Source organism: Salvelinus alpinus, chromosome 33, assembly GCF_045679555.1.
Source record: "Salvelinus alpinus chromosome 33, SLU_Salpinus.1, whole genome shotgun sequence".
Classification (NCBI taxonomy): Eukaryota; Metazoa; Chordata; class Actinopteri; order Salmoniformes; family Salmonidae; genus Salvelinus; species Salvelinus alpinus.
Window position 1 is genome coordinate 16,545,530 of NC_092118.1, and position 18,553 is coordinate 16,564,082.

Here is an 18,553-nt window from a genome sequence, read left to right on the forward strand (position 1 = left end):
GTGAAAGTCCCAAATGACGCTGCCCATGCTAAAACTGGTATTTGGGCACTAGAGTCCTCTGTCTATCTCTATGGAGAGAGCCACCCCTGGTTTAAGTAGACCAGCACTGTGACAATTTTTTTCAATGGTAAATGGCCTTGATGGGATATCTTTAATCATGCTGGCTTCATGTACATATTCTTTATCCCTTTACACTTGTGTGTATAAGGTAGTAGTTGTGGAATTGTTAGGTTAGATTACTTGTTGGTTATTACTGCATTGTCGGAACTAGAAGCACAAGCATTTCGCTACACTCGCATTAACATCTGCTAACCATGTGTATGTGACAAATAAAATTTGATTTGATTTGATGTGCTCGTAGGAAATAGGAAACTTGAAACGGCTAGCTACAAGCATTTCGCTACACCTGCAATAACATCTGCTAAACACCTGTATGAGACCAATAAAATTTGATTTGATAAGCTTGCTAACAATGTTAATAATAAAGTTAGCTAGCTTGCTTAACATTAACAATATGGTCAGACTAGCTACATTATCCACATTGATAAGGTTGTAATTGTCAATAACAAATGTGTTATCTTTTGGCTGAAAAGGTAAAAGGTCAGTGGTGAAACTCGGCAACTCGGGGTCATTCAAGCCTCATGTGGGTGCTAGCAAGCTAGCTAGTATGCTAGGTAGTGTAGCTGTAGGTATCAACAGCCAATCCAGTAGAGGCTGGAAGCTATGGAAAGCTTTGATTGGTCACTTGCGCCACGATATTGCAGACAATTTGCATAAAGTACAGCTTTCCCTAACTTTAGTCCCACCCTGTTCAGCTCCCTCGCCCATGCTCGCATCGCTAATCCGTCCCCCGCCCACTCAGTTTCTCCTCTCTTTACTTCCATTGAAAATGAATGGCTTCCAATGTTTCACCGTGTGATGCTGCTGTACTGTCAACACCCCCTGTGAGTTCGCCCACCCCGGTGTGACACAACCCAATTCCTTGCCTTGAAGCTGATTGATCCGAGGATAAATTGTGAGCTCTCACTTTCACATCTGGGTTACAAGCTTTGCCTCTTCCTCTCTGGTTGATTGACTGTATGATCACCCTGAAATGAGCTGGCCAGACCCAGGGATCAACCATTAACATTACAGCATGTATTGCATTGAAATATGAAGATCCTCATTTGCATAAAATAGTTCAACTATTCTTAGAACGAATATATTCCAAGCTTCCTTTGATGTTACTACTGCTGGTGTTTCTGATGGGCTTCAGGGGTTGTCTTTGTTTGCAATACTCATACAGTAGCATTTATGTTAAACCACACATCTCACGGTATGATGTCTTACTGTACCAAGACCCCCAGAGCAATATGAACTGGGTGAGAGGGCAGGGAGAGTATCAGAACAAAAGGACCCGGAAAATAGAGCAGAGGGGATCTGGGGAGAGAGAGCAAGGTTGAAGGACTGTGAGGGGAAGTTTGTGGGAGAATATGAATATGAGAGACGACAGAGACGAGGAAGAGAGAAAGACAGAGGGAGAGAGAGAGAGATGAAAGAGACGAGGAAGAGAGAAAGACAGAGGGAGAAAGAGAGAGACGAGGAAGAGAGAAAGACAGAGGGAGAGAGAGAGAGATGAAAGAGACGAGGAAGAGAGAAAGACAGACGGAGAAAGAGAGAGACGAGGAAGAGAGAAAGACAGAGGGAGAGAGGCTGTGTTTTTGAGCATCCAGTTCTGGTTGTTATAATCCTGCCCCAGCCGTTGGGATTAAAAGGGAGACTGTTAAACTCTGAATATTTCATGATTGTTATGAGTCAACCACACAGGGATTCAGATAATTAATGCACATCCTATTTGTTTCATTTTCTTGAAAGAGAATGGAATGTTTCTGGGTCTGTTGAGGAATGTGAGTTCCATGTCTGTTGCCCCATTCATGTGGTTGTTTCTTTTTTTATTTACATATTCGAAGGACCTCTTTCTTTTGAAGTACGTCTGGTACTTTGGTGACTGGATTGAAAGAGTTTACACTGTATAATCATACAGTATAAGAAACATACATGTCTTAATGCTTAAATAAACAAGTTGAGAAGACCTTTCCACTCATAGCCCGTCATCCCGTATACTGGTTGAAAATGGCAGATTTAGTCATTAATAAATGCCTAAATTGGAACACGGTGGCTGTACAGTAATATACTACACATGATGTCAGAGTTTAGGTTCTCCATTTAACAGTGCTATATGGGTTTTGACTGACAGCCGTTATAAACTTGAGCAACGCACACAACAAGATGCCCCTATCCCTCCAGCTAATTGGGCTACTTTTGCACATTTGTTGTTGTCTGATGAGGAAAATGCTGTTAATTGAGAGGAATCGATAGGTTCTAAAAGATGAGACGTTGAGAATGATAATAAATACAGATTTGATGTCACACAAGCAAACCACACACCCATGAGTCCAAATGTGCACTTCACATGTCCATATCTGAAAACTCATGTCATTTACAGTATCAACATTTATGATCTCTATGTTTGATCCACAGTTACAGGATGACATGCGTTATACCCTGGGTTGTCCTGAACAGAATGAGGCTATGTTTGTGGTATTGTGAAGAAAATGAGCCACAGAACGCACACTTAAATACACTCATTTCTCCATTCTATGTGCACCAAAGTTACAATCTGTCAGAAGGGCCTTTTGAAAGCCTTATACTGTCAGATCGCATTTTACAACTTAGCTAGTCATGTTGGCAATATAATAAACGTTCAAATGATGCCCACCTAACCCAAATGGCGATTTATAATGGAACAACAGTACTTGTGCGATGGCCTGTGTTCCAAACAAAAACCACAAACATTTACATTAAACCCGATTCATATAGGCCAATTTCCATGAGTGTAATGGGTTAAGATCCCAAACACATAGAAAACAGACAGGAAAACGCTGCACAATGCTGCTCCTGGTCCCAGGTGATTTTATTCATACCAACGTTTTGACCCTTAGGTCTTCATCAGGCATCCACGCTGTTATAGTCAAATCACCTGGGAGCACGAGCAGCACAGGAAGGAAGTGTCGTCTTCCTTCCTGTTTTCCAGGAGTTTGCCTACAACTCCAGCACCTACGGAAACTACCTGGATGTGCGTATGTTCTTCAGCTTTTGTTAAGATCCCAAACACACATTTCTGGCCAAAATGTTACAATAACACATGGGGGATATGTTTTGGTGCATTTGTTCCATAGATGAGCTTCAGTCATGAATTCCACTGATTGACTTTAATTATTTCTGTTTGGCACATTTTGCATGATATCTCTCTGGCTTGGCCCACTTTGTTGACGGATGGTAGCTTTGTAAGACGGCATGACTAATTTACTATGTCCAATCAGAGTGTGGCGCTAACGTCATCAAATTACCCAGGCCGCCACTGAGTGAGACAGCGAACGATTTCAATAATTCCCACATAAAACACAGCTCACACTTCTGGGGAGATACACTGGAGCAGACTCCAGTTTCTAATCCCTGCCACAGCTCAGTTGGCAAAAGGAGAGAATTGGTTTTTCCTGTTTTTATCTTGGTCCACAGTTAGTGGGCTCAGGCATTCCATTACAGGCTCCTCTGTGTCCTCGCCATCTCCCTCCCCCTCTTCCTCTCCCCCTCTCTTCTCTCGCTGGTGCTCTCAGCGACACCTCTCCCTCCACCAGCCTCCAAAGCCTTAACCGACTATGACTGTGGAAAAGCATACAGTTAATAAAACTTCCAGCCAGACGGGAAGGTGTGCTGTGTGTGTGTGTGTGTGTGTGTGTGTGTGTGTGTGTGTGTGTGTGTGTGTGTGTGTGTGTGTGTGTGTGTGTGTGTGTGTGTGTGTGTGTGTGTGTGTGTGTGTGTGTGTGTGTGTGTGTGTGCCAAACCCAGAGGCTTCATATCTGACACTGATAACAGATGGGTGGATGATGGATTCTTTCAGACCTCCAAGTCTCTTCCATGTCAGTAGAACATGTACAGTAAACATCCTTCCATCACAACAATCAATCATTAGAACTGTGCAAGTAAATAACCCACAATGAGCTCTGAAAGGATGATTATAGAGCTCTATAAAGCATGAGCTTATTTTGAGTATGGATGTTCTTATAAGGGCCAAAACGCAGAGAACAAAACGCAGACACAGGAGGCAGATGGTAGAGCTCCGATATTTATTTTAACAAAGGGAGTAGGCAAAGGCAGGTCGGGGACAGGCGAGAGTTCAGAGTCCAAGCAGTACCAGACAATAGGCAGTCTTGTGGTCAGGCCAGGCAGGGGTAAGAAACCAGATCCGAGTCCAAAACAGTACAAGGGGATAGGCAGGCTGGTAGTCAGAACAGGCACAGTGGTCAGGCAGGCGGGTTAGGAGTCAGGACAGGCAAGGGTCAAAACCAGGAGGACTAGAAACAAACAGAGACTGGGAAAGATAGGAGCAAGGAAAAACGCTGGTTGACTTGGCAAACAAGACAAACTGGCACAGAGAGACAGGAAACACGGGGATATATACACCAGGGATAATAAGCGACACCTGGAGGGGGTGGAGATAATCACAAGAACAGGTAAACCAGATCAGGGTGTGACAGTTCTGTGCCATGGTTGAGGTGCTGGGTCAGTGTTTTACTTGCAGGTGCATGAAGCGCGGTGGCAGGCAGCTCTCTCTCTTTGCTGTCAGAGGTGTACTGAGCCATGACACACACTCAGGGCCACACTCTTCCTCCCGTGGCGCCCCTCCGCCAAGGGACGGCAGATAAAAATATTGCAGGCCATATCAGGCAATTAAACACAAACACAGCTAAGTGTGGAAACTGCTTAATGGTTTTCACTCCCACGGAGGGGTTCAGATGAGTGGGCAGAGCAGGAGGGCTCCAGGAAGGCTGCAGGAAGGGTACTGGCATGTCCAACACAACACCTCTATACACCCCTCTGGACCTTCAAGGGGTTATGGATCTATCGTGAAATGGACGTTTCCCAAGCACTGGAGGACATTACTATCAACTGGTTGATAGCGGTTGACATTAGTCTTGTCTCTTGGCACATTATCAACCGGTTGGTAGATTACTGTTTGATATGTTCATATCAACTGCTTGATAGGTCAACATACTGGAAGCTCCCAAAGCTGAAGAGGACATTGTTATCAACCGGTTGATAGGAGTTGGTATTTGCTCTGTGTCTTCTTGGCTCTCATCATGTCTGACACTCCCTCCTCAGTGGGAGCCTAGTGATGGACTCGGTATATATCTCCTTACACAATCTGTACTCAGTCAGTCTGCAGATACTATTGTCTCCACTGTGCACTGGGATAGTTTTTATGGAAGGGCTCAAATTGTGTACTGTGTGTGTTTCAGTGTGTGTCTACCTTCAGTGTCACAGACAACAGTTTCTCTGAGTAGGACAGGCTCCATTTAATGATACAGACAGATACTCGTTGCATCAGTGCTTTGTTAACATTTACTACAGGCTGGTACAAAACGGGATAGATAATAAACCACAGTATCACATTTCCACATCTCTGAGGGAAAAGAGAAGCACCTCTAACCTTAACACAGGGAACCTTTAGCACCTATCACTACTGCAGAGTCTAGAATATTTATTCCTGTCTCCTGCTATGATGTGAATGCTGTTATCAGCTGCTGCGGATGGAAGGACATCCACATCACACCAAATCACATCAGGAGAGTGACACCTGACACGACTCTTCCTGGCCTGCTGTGGATAATGTGCATTTGGGTGAAAACCATATAGGAGTGTCTGCACAGGCGAGGACCACAGATGAAAGTAGCAGAGGAGACTGGTGGGAGGAGCTATAGGAGGACGGGCTCATTGTAATGGCTGAAATGGAATAAATGGAATGATATCAAACGCATCAAACCTATGGAAACCGCACGTTATCCATGGCGGGCCAGGAAGAGTCGTATCAGGTGTCACTCTCCTGATGTGATGTGGATGTCTTTCTACCCTCTCTCTCTCTCTCTCTCTCTCTCTCTCTCTCTCTCTCTCTCTCTCTCTCTCTCTCTCTCCTCTCTCCTCTCTCCTCTCTCTCTCTCTCCTCTCTCCTCTCTCCTCTCTTCTCTCTTCTCTCAATTCAATTCAATTCAGTGGGCTTTATTGGCATGGGAAACATATATTTACATTGTCAAAGCAAGTGAAATAAAGAATAAACTAAAGTGAAATAATCAATCAAAAATTAACAGTAAACATTACAAACATTACACAGTTTCAAAGGAATAGACACATTTCAAATGCCATATTATGACTATGTACAGTGTTATAATGATGTGCAAATAGTTAAAGGTCAAAAGGTAAAATAAATCAACACAAATATGGGTTGTATTTACAATGGTGTTTGTTCTTCACTGGTTGCCCTTTTCTTGTGGCAACAGGTCACAAATCTTGCTGCTGTGATGGCACACTGTGGTATTTCACCCAATAGATATGGGAGTTTATCCAAATTTGATTTGTTTTGGAATTATTTGTGGGTCTATGTAATCTGAAGGAAATATATGTCTCTAATATGGTCATACATTTGGCAGGAGGTTGGGAAGTGCAGCTCAGTTTACACCTCATTTTGTGGGCAGTGTGCACATAGCCTGTTTTCTTTCTAGAGCCAGGTCTGCCTACGTTGGCCTCTTTCAATAGCAAGGCCATGCTCACTGAGTCTGTACATAATAAAAGCTTTCCTTAAGTTTGGGTTAGTCACAGTGGTCAGGTACACTGACATGGTGTACTCTCTGTTTAGGGCCAAAACGCATTTCAGTTTGTTCTGTTTTTTTGGTAATTTCTTTCCAATGTGTCAAGTAATTATCTTTTAGTTTTCTCATTATTTGGTTGGGTCTATTTGTGTTGCTGTCCTGGGGCTCTGTGGGGTCTGTTTGTGTTTGTGAACAGAGCCCCAGACTCAGCTTGCTTAGGGGACTCTTCTCCATGTTTATTTCTCTGTAGGTCATGGCTTTGTTATGGAAGGTTTGGGAATCACTTCCTCTTAGGTGGTTGTAGAATTTAACGTCTCTTTTCTGGATTTTGATAATTAGTGGTTATCGGCCTAATTCTGCTCTGCATGCATTATTTGGTGTTTTCCATTGTACACGGAGAATTCTGCAACCAGAGTCTCAATTTGGTGTTTGTCCCATTTTGTGAATTCTTGATTGGTGAGTGGATCCCAGACGTCACAAACATCAAGGGCAATGGGTTCTATAACTGATTCAAGTATTTTTTTGCCAGATCCTAATTGGGATGTCGAATTTTATGTTCCTTTTGATGGCGTATAAGGCCATTCTTGCCTTGTCTCTCAGATCGTTCACAGCTTTGTGGAAGTTACCTGTGGTGCTGATGTTTTGGCCTGAGGTAGGTTTAGTTTTTTGTGTGCTCTAGGGCAACGGTGTCTAGATGAAATTTGTATTTGTGGTCCTGGCAACTGGACCTTTTTAGGAACACCATTATTTTTGTCTTAATGAGGATTTACTGTCAGGGCCCAGGTCTGACAGAATCTGTGTAGAAGATCTAGGTGCTGCTGTAGACCCTCCTTGGTTGGTGACAGAAGCACCAGATCTGCAGCAAACAGTAGACATTTGACTTCAGATTCTAGTAGGGTGAAGCCAGGTGCTGCAGACTATTCTAGTGCCCTCGCCAATTTGTTGATATATACTGTATGTTGAAGAGGGTGGGGCTCAAGCCACATCCCCCACGGCACTGTGGAAAGCAATGTGTGTGTTTTTTAATTTTTTACCCCCTTTTTCTCCCCAATTTCGTTCGTCTCATCGCTGTAACTCCCCAACGTGCTCGGGAATGGAAGGTCATGTGATGCGTCCTCCAAAACAGGACCGCCAAACTGCGCTTCTTAACACCCGCCCGCATAACCCGGAAGCCAGCCGCACCAATGTGTCGGAGGAAACACCATTCACCTGATGACCGAGGTCAGCCTGCAGGCGCCCGGCCCACCACAAGGAGTTGCTAGAGTGCGATGAGCCAAGTTAAGCCCCTCCCGGCCAATCCTTCCCCTAACCCGGACAATGCTGGGCCAAGTGTGCGCCGCGCTATAGGACTCCCGATCACGGCAGGTTGTGATACAGCCTAGGATCGAACCCGGGTCTGTAGTGACGCCTCTAGCTCTGCGATGCAGTGCCTTAGACCGCTGCGCCACTCAGGAGGCCGAAATGTGTGTTTTTGCCAATTTTAACTGCATAGTTGTTGTTTATGTACATGCATTTTAGAATGTCGTATGTTTTTCCCCCAACACCGCTTTCCATCAATTTGTATAGCAGACCCTCATGCCAAATTGAGTCAAAAGCTATTATGAAATCAACAAATCACTTTGTCTTTGTTTTGGTTTGTTTGTTTGTTAGTCAATTATGGTGTGCAGGGTGAATACATTGTCCTTCTCTCTCTCTCTATGGCTGGCTGTACTTTCTCTTTCCCTGCTGACTGAAGGGCTGCTAAGTGAGCTACGGTATAGTCTCATCCAATTGGTATGTGCTGCAGACACAGATAGGACTCCCAAAGGGTTGGCACAATGCAGAAGGTCAAAGACTGCCATTACAGCCTTCTAGCTCGTCTCTTCCTCAGCTCTATCCTTCTGCTCTGTCACACTTTTTTAATGGAAAGAAAAAACTGCAGCCCCCAATCGTCAGTACATCCCGTTCCATTGACAAAATGACGTATTGGTCCCATGCACACCATGCTCTCCCCCCACATTCATCAAGCTCTCCTCCCAGCCTCCCTCCACCTCAAACTCACCTGTCCTCGGCACCTCCTCTCCTCACCAGCCCGGCGCTCGCCTCCCTCTCCTCGCCTGCCTGTCACCCCTCCTCCCTCTGCAGTGACCTTGAGTTACAGATGGAGGGATGGCGGCTCCTTTAGTACAGCGATACTAGTCCCCCCAAATACACCCAGCTCTAGATATACAGTATATTTCACTTATGGACAGCTGTGTCTAAGAGGAAATAGAAACCCTTTAAATCAAAACAGGATTATACAGTCTCTCCCAGCATGGACATTTCTATTTCCCATTAGGCTCAAGTCAGAGATGAAATGTTGTTTTGTAGGATGAAATGCACAGCTATTGCAGCTCCATAAGTAGGGCACTTCTACTGACAGCTGAAAGCTAAGATGAAGTGATGTGACGGAGTGCAAAGACAAAAGTGTCTGTTGTGATCAGCCACCTTCACACAACAACAACAACATGGCTCCTGCCATGGAAACCAACCACGGTGACATCTCTGATAGCCACCCAGCCCCCAACACTCCCCCAGCTCTGTCAGTAACAAAGCCAGGGACACAGTCAGACAGAGATGATGCATGAAATTTTAATCAAATAAGCACTCAGTGAGAAGTGATAGGAATGGAAGGCAATCGTCCTGGCTGCTGTGAATTAATGAAGCCCCCGCCTGGTTTCCTGCATGCCAACGTCCTGACTCGGCTCATCTCATCAGCAGTCTCTGTTCCTGGAGCCAACTCCATCTTTACTGTATGACATCTTCCAATCTCAAACACAATCCCCCCCAGGGCCCCTGGTCCCACCCCACACCATGCCAACCCTCCTGTCCTTCAGCCCATCTCTGTCAGATCTGTGAGCCTGCCTGATTAGTCTTCAGTTCAGAGGCACGCATGCCCTCTTCTTGACATTGAGGGCCATGCTGGAAACAGAGAAAGATGTCGTAATGAGTCTTAGCAAAGAAAGTTTGACTTTTCATTCCCTCTAATGGCTGGCAGTGTCACTGCTTGGAGGGAGAAAGTTGGGTCCCAGTACCTGGCTTCTTCTCTGCGCCAGCCCTGTCCAGAACTTCCACAGCAGACCACCTGAGGCTCTAGGTTCTTTCTCTTTTCCTATCAGCTGGCACTGCCACAGTGCCACCAGGCCCAATCCTCCCCTCCATACCTCCAACACCCAGATGGACCAGGCCTCTCAGGTATGGCCCTGACTGACACTCACTCCTCCTGCTTCTCTCCCTCTCTCTCTTTCTCTCCCTCTCTCTCTTTCTCTCCCTACCCACCAGGCAGTAACATCACTATGTGCACCTTTCCTGCTGCACACAAAATGTACACAAAAAAGTGTAACATTTCACCCAAGGCGGAGATGGACATTCCCATGGCAACTAGGTCCTGTGGTATAGGCAGGGAGATTAGGCCAAGCCTGATACCATTTGCATACAAATTGCCCAGCTGGTACCTTGTCGTTATGACAACGGCACACAGCTCCCAGAATGTGGTTGGAAGTGAGACACAAAGGCAAAGCAGCAGACCAGCAAAGTAAGAGTCATTGATAAAAATAAAAATAAATCACAATGAGAATTGTTTGCTGACAATGTTCTCATTTGAATCCAATCTTCAGGTATCTGTTTGAAATTTAATTAAGATAGAGGAAGAAAGTACACTATGTAATGAATATGTGGAAAAAATATATAGATATATATTTATTTTTGGGGTTATTGGGACATATTCTTATCATATAAAAAGTGATAACAGTCATAAATACATCAACCTGAAACAACATCTGAAACAATGGTATAAGTTGCACAACAATTAGAAAACAAAATAAATGTATGTTTCTCTCTAATCAGATGGTATGGCCATTTCCAAAAATGTCAACAATTGTATTTTTGCTTGACACTTGTTTGATACCTGATGATGCTTTCATAACGTAACACGCAACAATAATCCATTTGAAATTCTCAGAGTTTTGCAGGATCCCTGAACTACACTTACAACATGTTGCCATCTAGTGGTCAGTTCTGGTAATGAATCTTACACAATAACAAGCCTCCTAACTGCTTCATATTTAGCCCAAGGGCAACAGAGCTCTCTCATTTCCATAGTCATCCTAGCTCAGTGTATTGACCAGCAGCTAAACAGCTGTGCTTGGATGTACTATGTGTTCCTATGGGAGCTTGTGAACATTGCATAGCCTACTTGTTCACACCAGTGGTCCCAGTGGGGTCCAGTTCAACCATTGGCCTGTGCTGCTGTCAAGACCTTGCAGGCTAATCAACGCCTCCCTAGTGGGGAACAAAACAGTCCCCTACATCCTTCCTAATAGTTCCAGCTTCCCCGGGTTGACCTGCAGCGTTTTGGGACAGTGATTATGTGAGGGCAAGGTGAGTTATGTCTGTACACATTAAACCATCTAGTTCCCCATAATGCTAATGTTGCTGAAGAATCCAATTGAACTGTTCTGTCACAGATTGTCAGAGACAACCGGCATAAACCGCTTAGGCCTGGTTGTAAGAGACTTGTATCAGCAGCAGCAGCATTACATGACTGTATTAACCCGTGGTGGTGCTCCGAGGGCTGAGTGTGTGTGCGCTCAATGTGTGTGTATGCTTACGCTTATGTATGTGTGTGTGTGATACACCCGCCTCTCGAGGGGCAGCGGAGTGGAGAGCTGACATTCCCAGCCTCTCCAGCATATAAATGCAGCAGCAGCTCTCCAGGGCGAAGCTACCAGCTCTGTGGACACGCTGTGGAGCTCCACTACATCTGACTACCCAGCACTCCACAAGGTCACAACCGCTCTCTCCAGCTCAGACCCAAGGCCCAGGCCCAGCCCCTCTTACCTGCCAACTACCATCTGTTCAACATGGCGACCCAGTGGGGACTCTGCGGTGCAGGGAAGATCAGCCACGATTTCAGTGTGGCCATGAAAACCCTCCCTCCTGGAGACCACCAGGTACCCCACTCCACCCAAACAAACAAACACATTCTATCGTGATTCACATGCTGGATGTCTCTCTTCCTCCTGCCTCTCTCTCTGTGTCGGCACTGACAGCTTGCCTAGAAGTGATGAATGTCTGTGTGTTTTCCCTCTCGTTCCAGATAGTGGCGGTGGCTGCGAGGAGTCTGGAGCGTGCCCGGGAGTTTGCCAAGAAGCACAGCATCCCCAAGGCCTATGGGAGCTATGAAGAGCTGGCCAGCGATGCAGAGATTGGTGGGTTAACAGCTTGGGAGGGCCTGGCTGTGCAGCCACAGATAATGGCTTAATGACGTAACTGTTTGAAAATCAGCCTCCAGCCCTGCAGACATGGTGTACCTGGACGTGCTGCACACGGAGCACTGGCGCATGGGCCTGCTGGTACTCCAGGCAGGGAAGAACATGCTGTGTGAGAAGCCCTTCGCCATGAACTCCAGGGAGGTGGGGGACCTCATTGCTGCCTCCAAGAAATCCAACGTTTTTCTCATGGAGGTGTGGGAACGGCTTAATGAGAGTTGGGGTTTCCATAAACGTGTCTCAGTCTGTTAACATGATTTATTACTTGATTCTCACCATTTGTACTGTTGTCACATTACTGTAGCAAATATCAGACCTGGGTTCAAATACTATTTCAAATATCTAAATTACTTTCACATACTGTACATTCAAAATAAGGTATATTTTATTTGAAAAGACAAGTAGTTAAATATTTTTATGTATTTGGAAATACTATTATTTCAAATATTATTTCAAAAAGGTATTTGAAAATACTCTCAATTACTATTTGGTTTTTACAAATAACCATTCAAATACTCAAATAAAAGTGCTTGTTTTGGGCTGTGTATTTGAAAATACTCAAATACACAGAAAAAGTATTTTAAATACCAGATCGTCAACTACACATGTATTTGAACCAAGGTCTGGCAAATATATGGACTGATTTTGCTGATCATATGAGGGCTGTTGTAGAAATTACCAAGTTGAGGTATAGAAAGGAACTGTCTGTCCACTCTGAGGTGGTGGGCTCTCTCTGTCCTCCCCCCAGGCCATCTGGTCCCGTTTCCCACTGCACAGGGAGGCTCGCAGACTGCTGGCTGAGGACGCCATCGGCGAGGTAAAGCTGGTGAAGGCCTTTTCTGGCTCCCCTCAGCATCACATCCCCCGCTCGGTGGAGAAGGAGCTGGGAGGAGGCGCTCTGTTGGACATTGGGGTCTACATCTTGCAGTTTGTGCTGATGGTGTTCAACGGGGAGAGGCCAGAGTCCATCCATGCCACTGTAGTTCTTCTCAACTCAGATATTAATCTTGGCACCTACATGTAGTACCAAATATCCTGTCCGTGCTGGCCAGCTAACAATCTATCACAAGATACTACTCACTGGTCATGTAAGCCAAGTAAACCAGAGATTGTGGGACATGGACAATGAGTTTGGAATTGGGCACAACCCAAGGATCAGATTAACATTGGGGTCAGTATTGACTAGGCCTATGACAATAATTAATTCTTTATTGAAGAGTAAAGGGCTAACTTGCTGTTTGACTTGTTGATGTTTGACAGGAGTGGATGAGTCCATGGTGGTGATGTTTCCCAGGAACAGGCTGGCTTTCTGATTGACTTGTTGATGTTTGACAGGAGTGGATGAGTCCATGGTGATGAAGTTTCCCAGGAACAGGCTGGCTTTCTGTTTGACTTGTTGATGTTTGACAGGAGTGGATGAGTCCATGGTGGTGATGTTTCCCAGGAACAGGCTGGCTTTCTGATTGACTTGTTGATGTTTGACAGGAGTGGATGAGTCCATGGTGATGAAGTTTCCCAGGAACAGGCTGGCTTTCTGTTTGACTTGTTGATGTTTGACAGGAGTGGATGAGTCCATGGTGGTGATGTTTCCCAGGAACAGGCTGGCTTTCTGATTGACTTGTTGATGTTTGACAGGAGTGGATGAGTCCATGGTGATGAAGTTTCCCAGGAACAGGCTGGCTTTCTGTTTGACTTGTTGATGTTTGACAGGAGTGGATGAGCCCATGGTGGTGATGTTTCCCAGGAACAGGCTGGCTTTCTGTTTCTTCTCCATCACTGTTTCACTGCCTAACGACGCCACCATCAGCGGAATAAAGGGCACCATCAGGGTATGTTGCTACTGAATCAACCTTTAAACTGCCCAGTCTGTTTTATCTTCATTTAGGGGAAATGTAATAAAGTGATGAAAGTGCCAGCAAATGCTAAACAATGTCTGATCTACAGTATGTCCCTGATTGAGACTTCATTGAGATGTATTATTTATTCATTCATATACTGATAAGTATACACATAAAACATAATGGCTTTTTCATGTCCTCTCAGGTTCTAGGTCCCATGCATTGTCCCACCACACTGGAGGTGAATGGGAAGACGACACAGTACCCCCTGCCTGAGGCCTCCTTACCTCTGAACTTCACTAACAGCACTGGGCTGCGCTACGAGGCTGAGGAAGTCAGGCAGTGCCTGTATGGTGGCTCGCAAGGTCTTACCAGAGAAAAACACAATTTCTCTGTTCTAAGATGAGTGTTTGTTTGAACAGATATACAACAACAATCCAATTGCAATGCTATTGGTACAGTGGGGCAAAAAAGTATTTAGTCAGCCACCAATTGTGCAAGTTCTCCCACTTAAAAAGATGAGAGAGGCCTGTAATTTTCATCATAGGTACACTTCAACTATGACAGACAAAACGAGAAAAAAAATTCCAGAAAATCACATTGTAGGATTGTTTAATGAATTTATTTGCAAATTATGGTGGAAAATAAATAAGTATTTGGTCAATAACAAAAGTGTATCACAATACTTTGTTATATACCCTTTGTTGGCAATGACAGAGGTCAAACGTTTTCTGTAAGTCTTCACAAGGTTCACACACTGTTGCTGGTATTTTGGCCCATTCCTCCATGCAGATCTCCTCTAGAGCAGTGATGTTTTGGGGCTGTTGCTGGGCAACACGGACTTTCAACTCCCTCCAAAGATTTTCTATGGGGTTGAGATCTGGAGACTGGCTAGGCCACTTCAGGACCTTGAAATGATTCTTACGAAGCCACTCCTTCGTTGCCCGGGCGGTGTGTTTGGGATCATTGTCATGCTGAAAGACCCAGCCACGTTTCATCTTCAATGCCCTTGCTGATGGAAGGAGGTTTTCACTCAAAATCTCACGATACATGGCCTCATTCATTCTTTCCTTTACACGGATCAGTCGTCCTGGTCCCTTTGCAGAAAAACAGCCCCAAAGCACGATGTTTCCACCCCCATGCTTCACAGTAGGTATGGTGTTCTTTGGATGCAACTCAGCATTCTTTGTCCTCCAAACACGACGAGTTGCGTTTTTACCAAAAAGTTATATTTTGGTTTCATCTGACCATATGACATTCTCCCAATCTTCTTCTGGATCATCCAAATGCTCTCTAGAAAACTTCAGACGGGCCTGGACATGTACTGGCTTAAGCAGGGGGACACGTCTGGCACTGCAGGATTTGAGTCCCTGGCGGCGTAGTGTGTTACTGAAGGTAGGCTTTGTTACTTTGGTCCCAGCTCTCTGTAGGTCATTCACTAGGTCCCCCCGTGTGGTTCTGGGATTTTTGCTCACCGTTCTTGTGATCATTTTGACCCCACGGGGTGAGATCTTGCGTGGAGCCCCAGATCGAGGGAGATTATCAGTGGTCTTGTATGTCTTCCATTTCCTAATAATTGCTCCCACAGTTGATTTCTTCAAACCAAGCTGCTTACCTATTGCAGATTCAGTCTTCCCAGCCTGGTGCAGGTCTACAATTTTGTTTCTGGTGTCCTTTGACAGCTCTTTGGTCTTGGCCATAGTGGAGTTTGGAGTGTGACTGTTTGAGGGTTGTGGACAGGTGTCTTTTATACTGATAACAAGTTCAAACAGGTGCCATTAATACAGGTAACGATTGGAGGACAGAGGAGCCTCTTAAAGAAGAAGTTACAGGTCTGTGAGAGCCAGAAATCTTGCTTGTTTGTAGGTGACAAAATACTTATTTTCCACCATAATTTGCAAATAAATTCATTAAAAATCCTACAATGTGATTTTCTGGATTTTTTTTCTCATTTTGTCTGTCATAGTTGAAGTGTACCTATGATGAAAATTACAGGCCTCTCTCATCTTTTTAAGTGGGAGAACTTGCATAATTGGTGGCTGACTAAATACTTTTTTGCCCCACTGTATATCCTAGGTAATAAACAGTAAAAACAGTAAAATAAATAATAACATTGTTGTTACCTGCTGCTTCCGACTGGAATCTTTGCTTACAATAGTCAGTCAATTTCTCCTTCTCTTCAGCAGGACTGAAGGAGAACCCCAGAATGCCCCTGTCCGAGTTGGCCCTGCTCACTGAGATTATGGATGAGTGCAGGAAACAGGTGAGAATGGTCTTCAACCAGGACAGCCAATAACCACCCCTCACTCGCCACTCGACGATGGTCCATCTGACCTGTGCCACAGGGCCTGGACATGGACAGAGCTGTGTGCGGCAGGAGGGAGGGATTAATCCCTGAGTGTACAATGATCCCCTCACGATTTAGCCCTATACAGCTTGCACCTGATGTGAGACAAATTTGAACACGATGATGACAAGGAAGACTGAGTTGATCAGTCGGCAACTGTGAGCTGCTAAGACTGACAGGTTGAATTAATAGTGCTAAAGTCTGTCACAGTGAAGTGTACGATTGATGGGTTCAATAAAGAACACTGATTGTCATGGTGAGGTTTATTTCATGAGGTGACAAGGTCATCCTAAAACGGTGATCATCAGTCAGAATACATTCAAATTGGAGAAAAAACGAATTGTCATAGACACATTGTCGGACCCCCATAAAACTATTGTCTAAGTAAACAATGACTTTGCTTCCCAAGGTCATGGGTTGAAACGAGGCCTGATGAGTCAGCAAGTTTATGTATGTCACATTTGACAACATAGGCTACCATGGCCAGCTCTTAGGTTTTAGTACACCAAGCAGCACATGAGGAAATAATGTAATCTAAAAGTAATTTAAATATTTTATATTAAAGATTTGAAGTGATTTGAAGGCCTAATCCAAAATATGAACATAAGTTATTCATTAGACACAAAACAATCAGCACCAAACCTCGGTCTGTTATGGGTGTAAAATGGCACGTTGATTTCATCTGTTGGTAAATGTCCATTACTGCAACACCAGTGTTTTATAACGTGTGTGCTTGATATACCCGGATGTTTTTGTAATATTCCTGAACACTACTGGTTGGTTACTCGCGTCAATGACGCTATATCGCCATTTAATCAAAACAGAGTCTGTCTCCACCTGCTGGCTAATAGTTACATGTTGTCGACACCAATATGGCAACCAGGTGGGGAATCTGTAGCGCCGGTAAAATCAGCCATGATTTCACAGTGGCACTGAAAACCCTCCCTCTCGGAGACCACCAGATACTTGTACCCGTTTAAAGTAGACAGTGACACCCACCACCACAGACTGTATTGTGGTCGTGTTCAAGCCTCAGTTTGCTATCGTCGCCGTGGAGTTTCAAATTAACGTGAATGATCTGAACTGTTTTATGATCAGAAATCAGAAGGTTTCACTGCACTCATGAAGTTAACTTTAAGTAGATTGGAACAGTTACAATGTGGCCCATTGTAATACATTTTTTGAGTTGCTGACATTACAATCTCGTTAAATGCCGCAAGGTATACTCTGCACAGATGGATGACTTATCGTAAAACTCGAACTAAATGAGCATGTAGGAAATGTAATATAGAAATGTGAAAGTGGTTTATTTAAAAGTGTCATAAGCTACAAACATGATGAAAATTTAAAATGATGAGTGAATGAAATAACCCACCTTTTGGTCATCCCTAGATTGTTGCTGTGGCAGCTCGGGAAACTACAGGACGCTCAGGAGTTTGCAAAGAAGCACAGCATCCCTCAAGCCTATGGCAGCTACGAGGAACTGGCCAGAGATCCAGAGATTGGTCAGTGTCTTGTCTCAAACATAATCTGGCCGTCACCTCCGGTGCTTAATGTCCCTCTCAGTGTGTGTAATATGCATCAGAACAGTGTTTATTAGTGCATTTTATTATGGAATTTTTCTAAACGACCTCACGTTCAGTAATAAGATGTATTCCTCTTCTAATTCCTAAAAATGTATCCTTAATCCTGTCTCCTCATTGTCACTGTGTGTGGGTAGAGGTGGTATATGTGGGCACCATCAACCCATACCACCTGCCATTTGGGATGCTCTTCATGAAGGCCCAGAAGAATGTGCTGTGTGAGAAGCCTATGGCCATGAACCTCAGAGGGGTGCAAGAGCTGATGGCCTCTGCTAAGATGAACAAAGTGTTTCTCATGGAGGTAATACGGACTGTTACACCTGTGTCATTATGACCACGTCACATACCCAGCCAGTGTTTCAACAGCACGCAGGTGAAGGCAGCCCCGTGTGAGTGTCTGTGTGTAACCATAGTGCTCTCCCTCTTCCGCCTCCTCGTCCTCCTCTCTTGATGCTCCAGGCAGTGTGGACCCGCTTCTTCCCAGCCTCTCTGGAGATTGAGCACCTGCTGTCTCGGGGGGAGGTGGGTGAGGTGAAGATTGTAAAGGCAGACTAGTGCTTTACCTATTGGGGACATCCTACTAGTGCTTTACCTATTGGGGACATCCTACTAGTGCTTTACCTATTGGGGATATCCTACTAGTGCTTTACCTATTGGGGATAACCTACTAGTGCTTTACCTATTGGGGATATCCTACTAGTGCTTTACCTATTGGGGACATCCTACTAGTCCTTTACCTATTGGGGATATCCTACTAGTGCTTTACCTATTGGGGACATCCTACTAGTGCTTTACCTATTGGGGACATCCTACT

General features: G+C 44.7%; 2 protein-coding genes across 2 annotated transcripts; both read left to right on the forward strand.

Annotated features, from left to right (window-relative positions):
- Window positions 1-11,553: 11,553 nt before the first annotated feature.
- On the forward strand, window positions 11,554-16,105 carry LOC139563291 (trans-1,2-dihydrobenzene-1,2-diol dehydrogenase-like). The gene is made up of 7 exons (XM_071381846.1): window positions 11,554-11,653; window positions 11,800-11,911; window positions 12,003-12,166; window positions 12,720-12,965; window positions 13,678-13,800; window positions 14,015-14,162; window positions 15,993-16,105. The coding sequence occupies exons 1-7, from the start codon at window positions 11,564-11,566 to the stop codon at window positions 16,103-16,105; spliced, it is 996 nt and encodes a 331-aa protein (XP_071237947.1). The 5' UTR covers window positions 11,554-11,563.
- A 923-nt stretch (window positions 16,106-17,028) lies between these two features.
- LOC139562862 (trans-1,2-dihydrobenzene-1,2-diol dehydrogenase-like) lies at window positions 17,029-18,294 on the forward strand. The gene is made up of 4 exons (XM_071380980.1): window positions 17,029-17,130; window positions 17,565-17,661; window positions 17,877-18,040; window positions 18,199-18,294. Exons 1-4 carry the CDS (start codon window positions 17,029-17,031, stop codon window positions 18,292-18,294), a joined length of 459 nt encoding a protein of 152 aa, XP_071237081.1.
- Window positions 18,295-18,553: the final 259 nt, after the last annotated feature.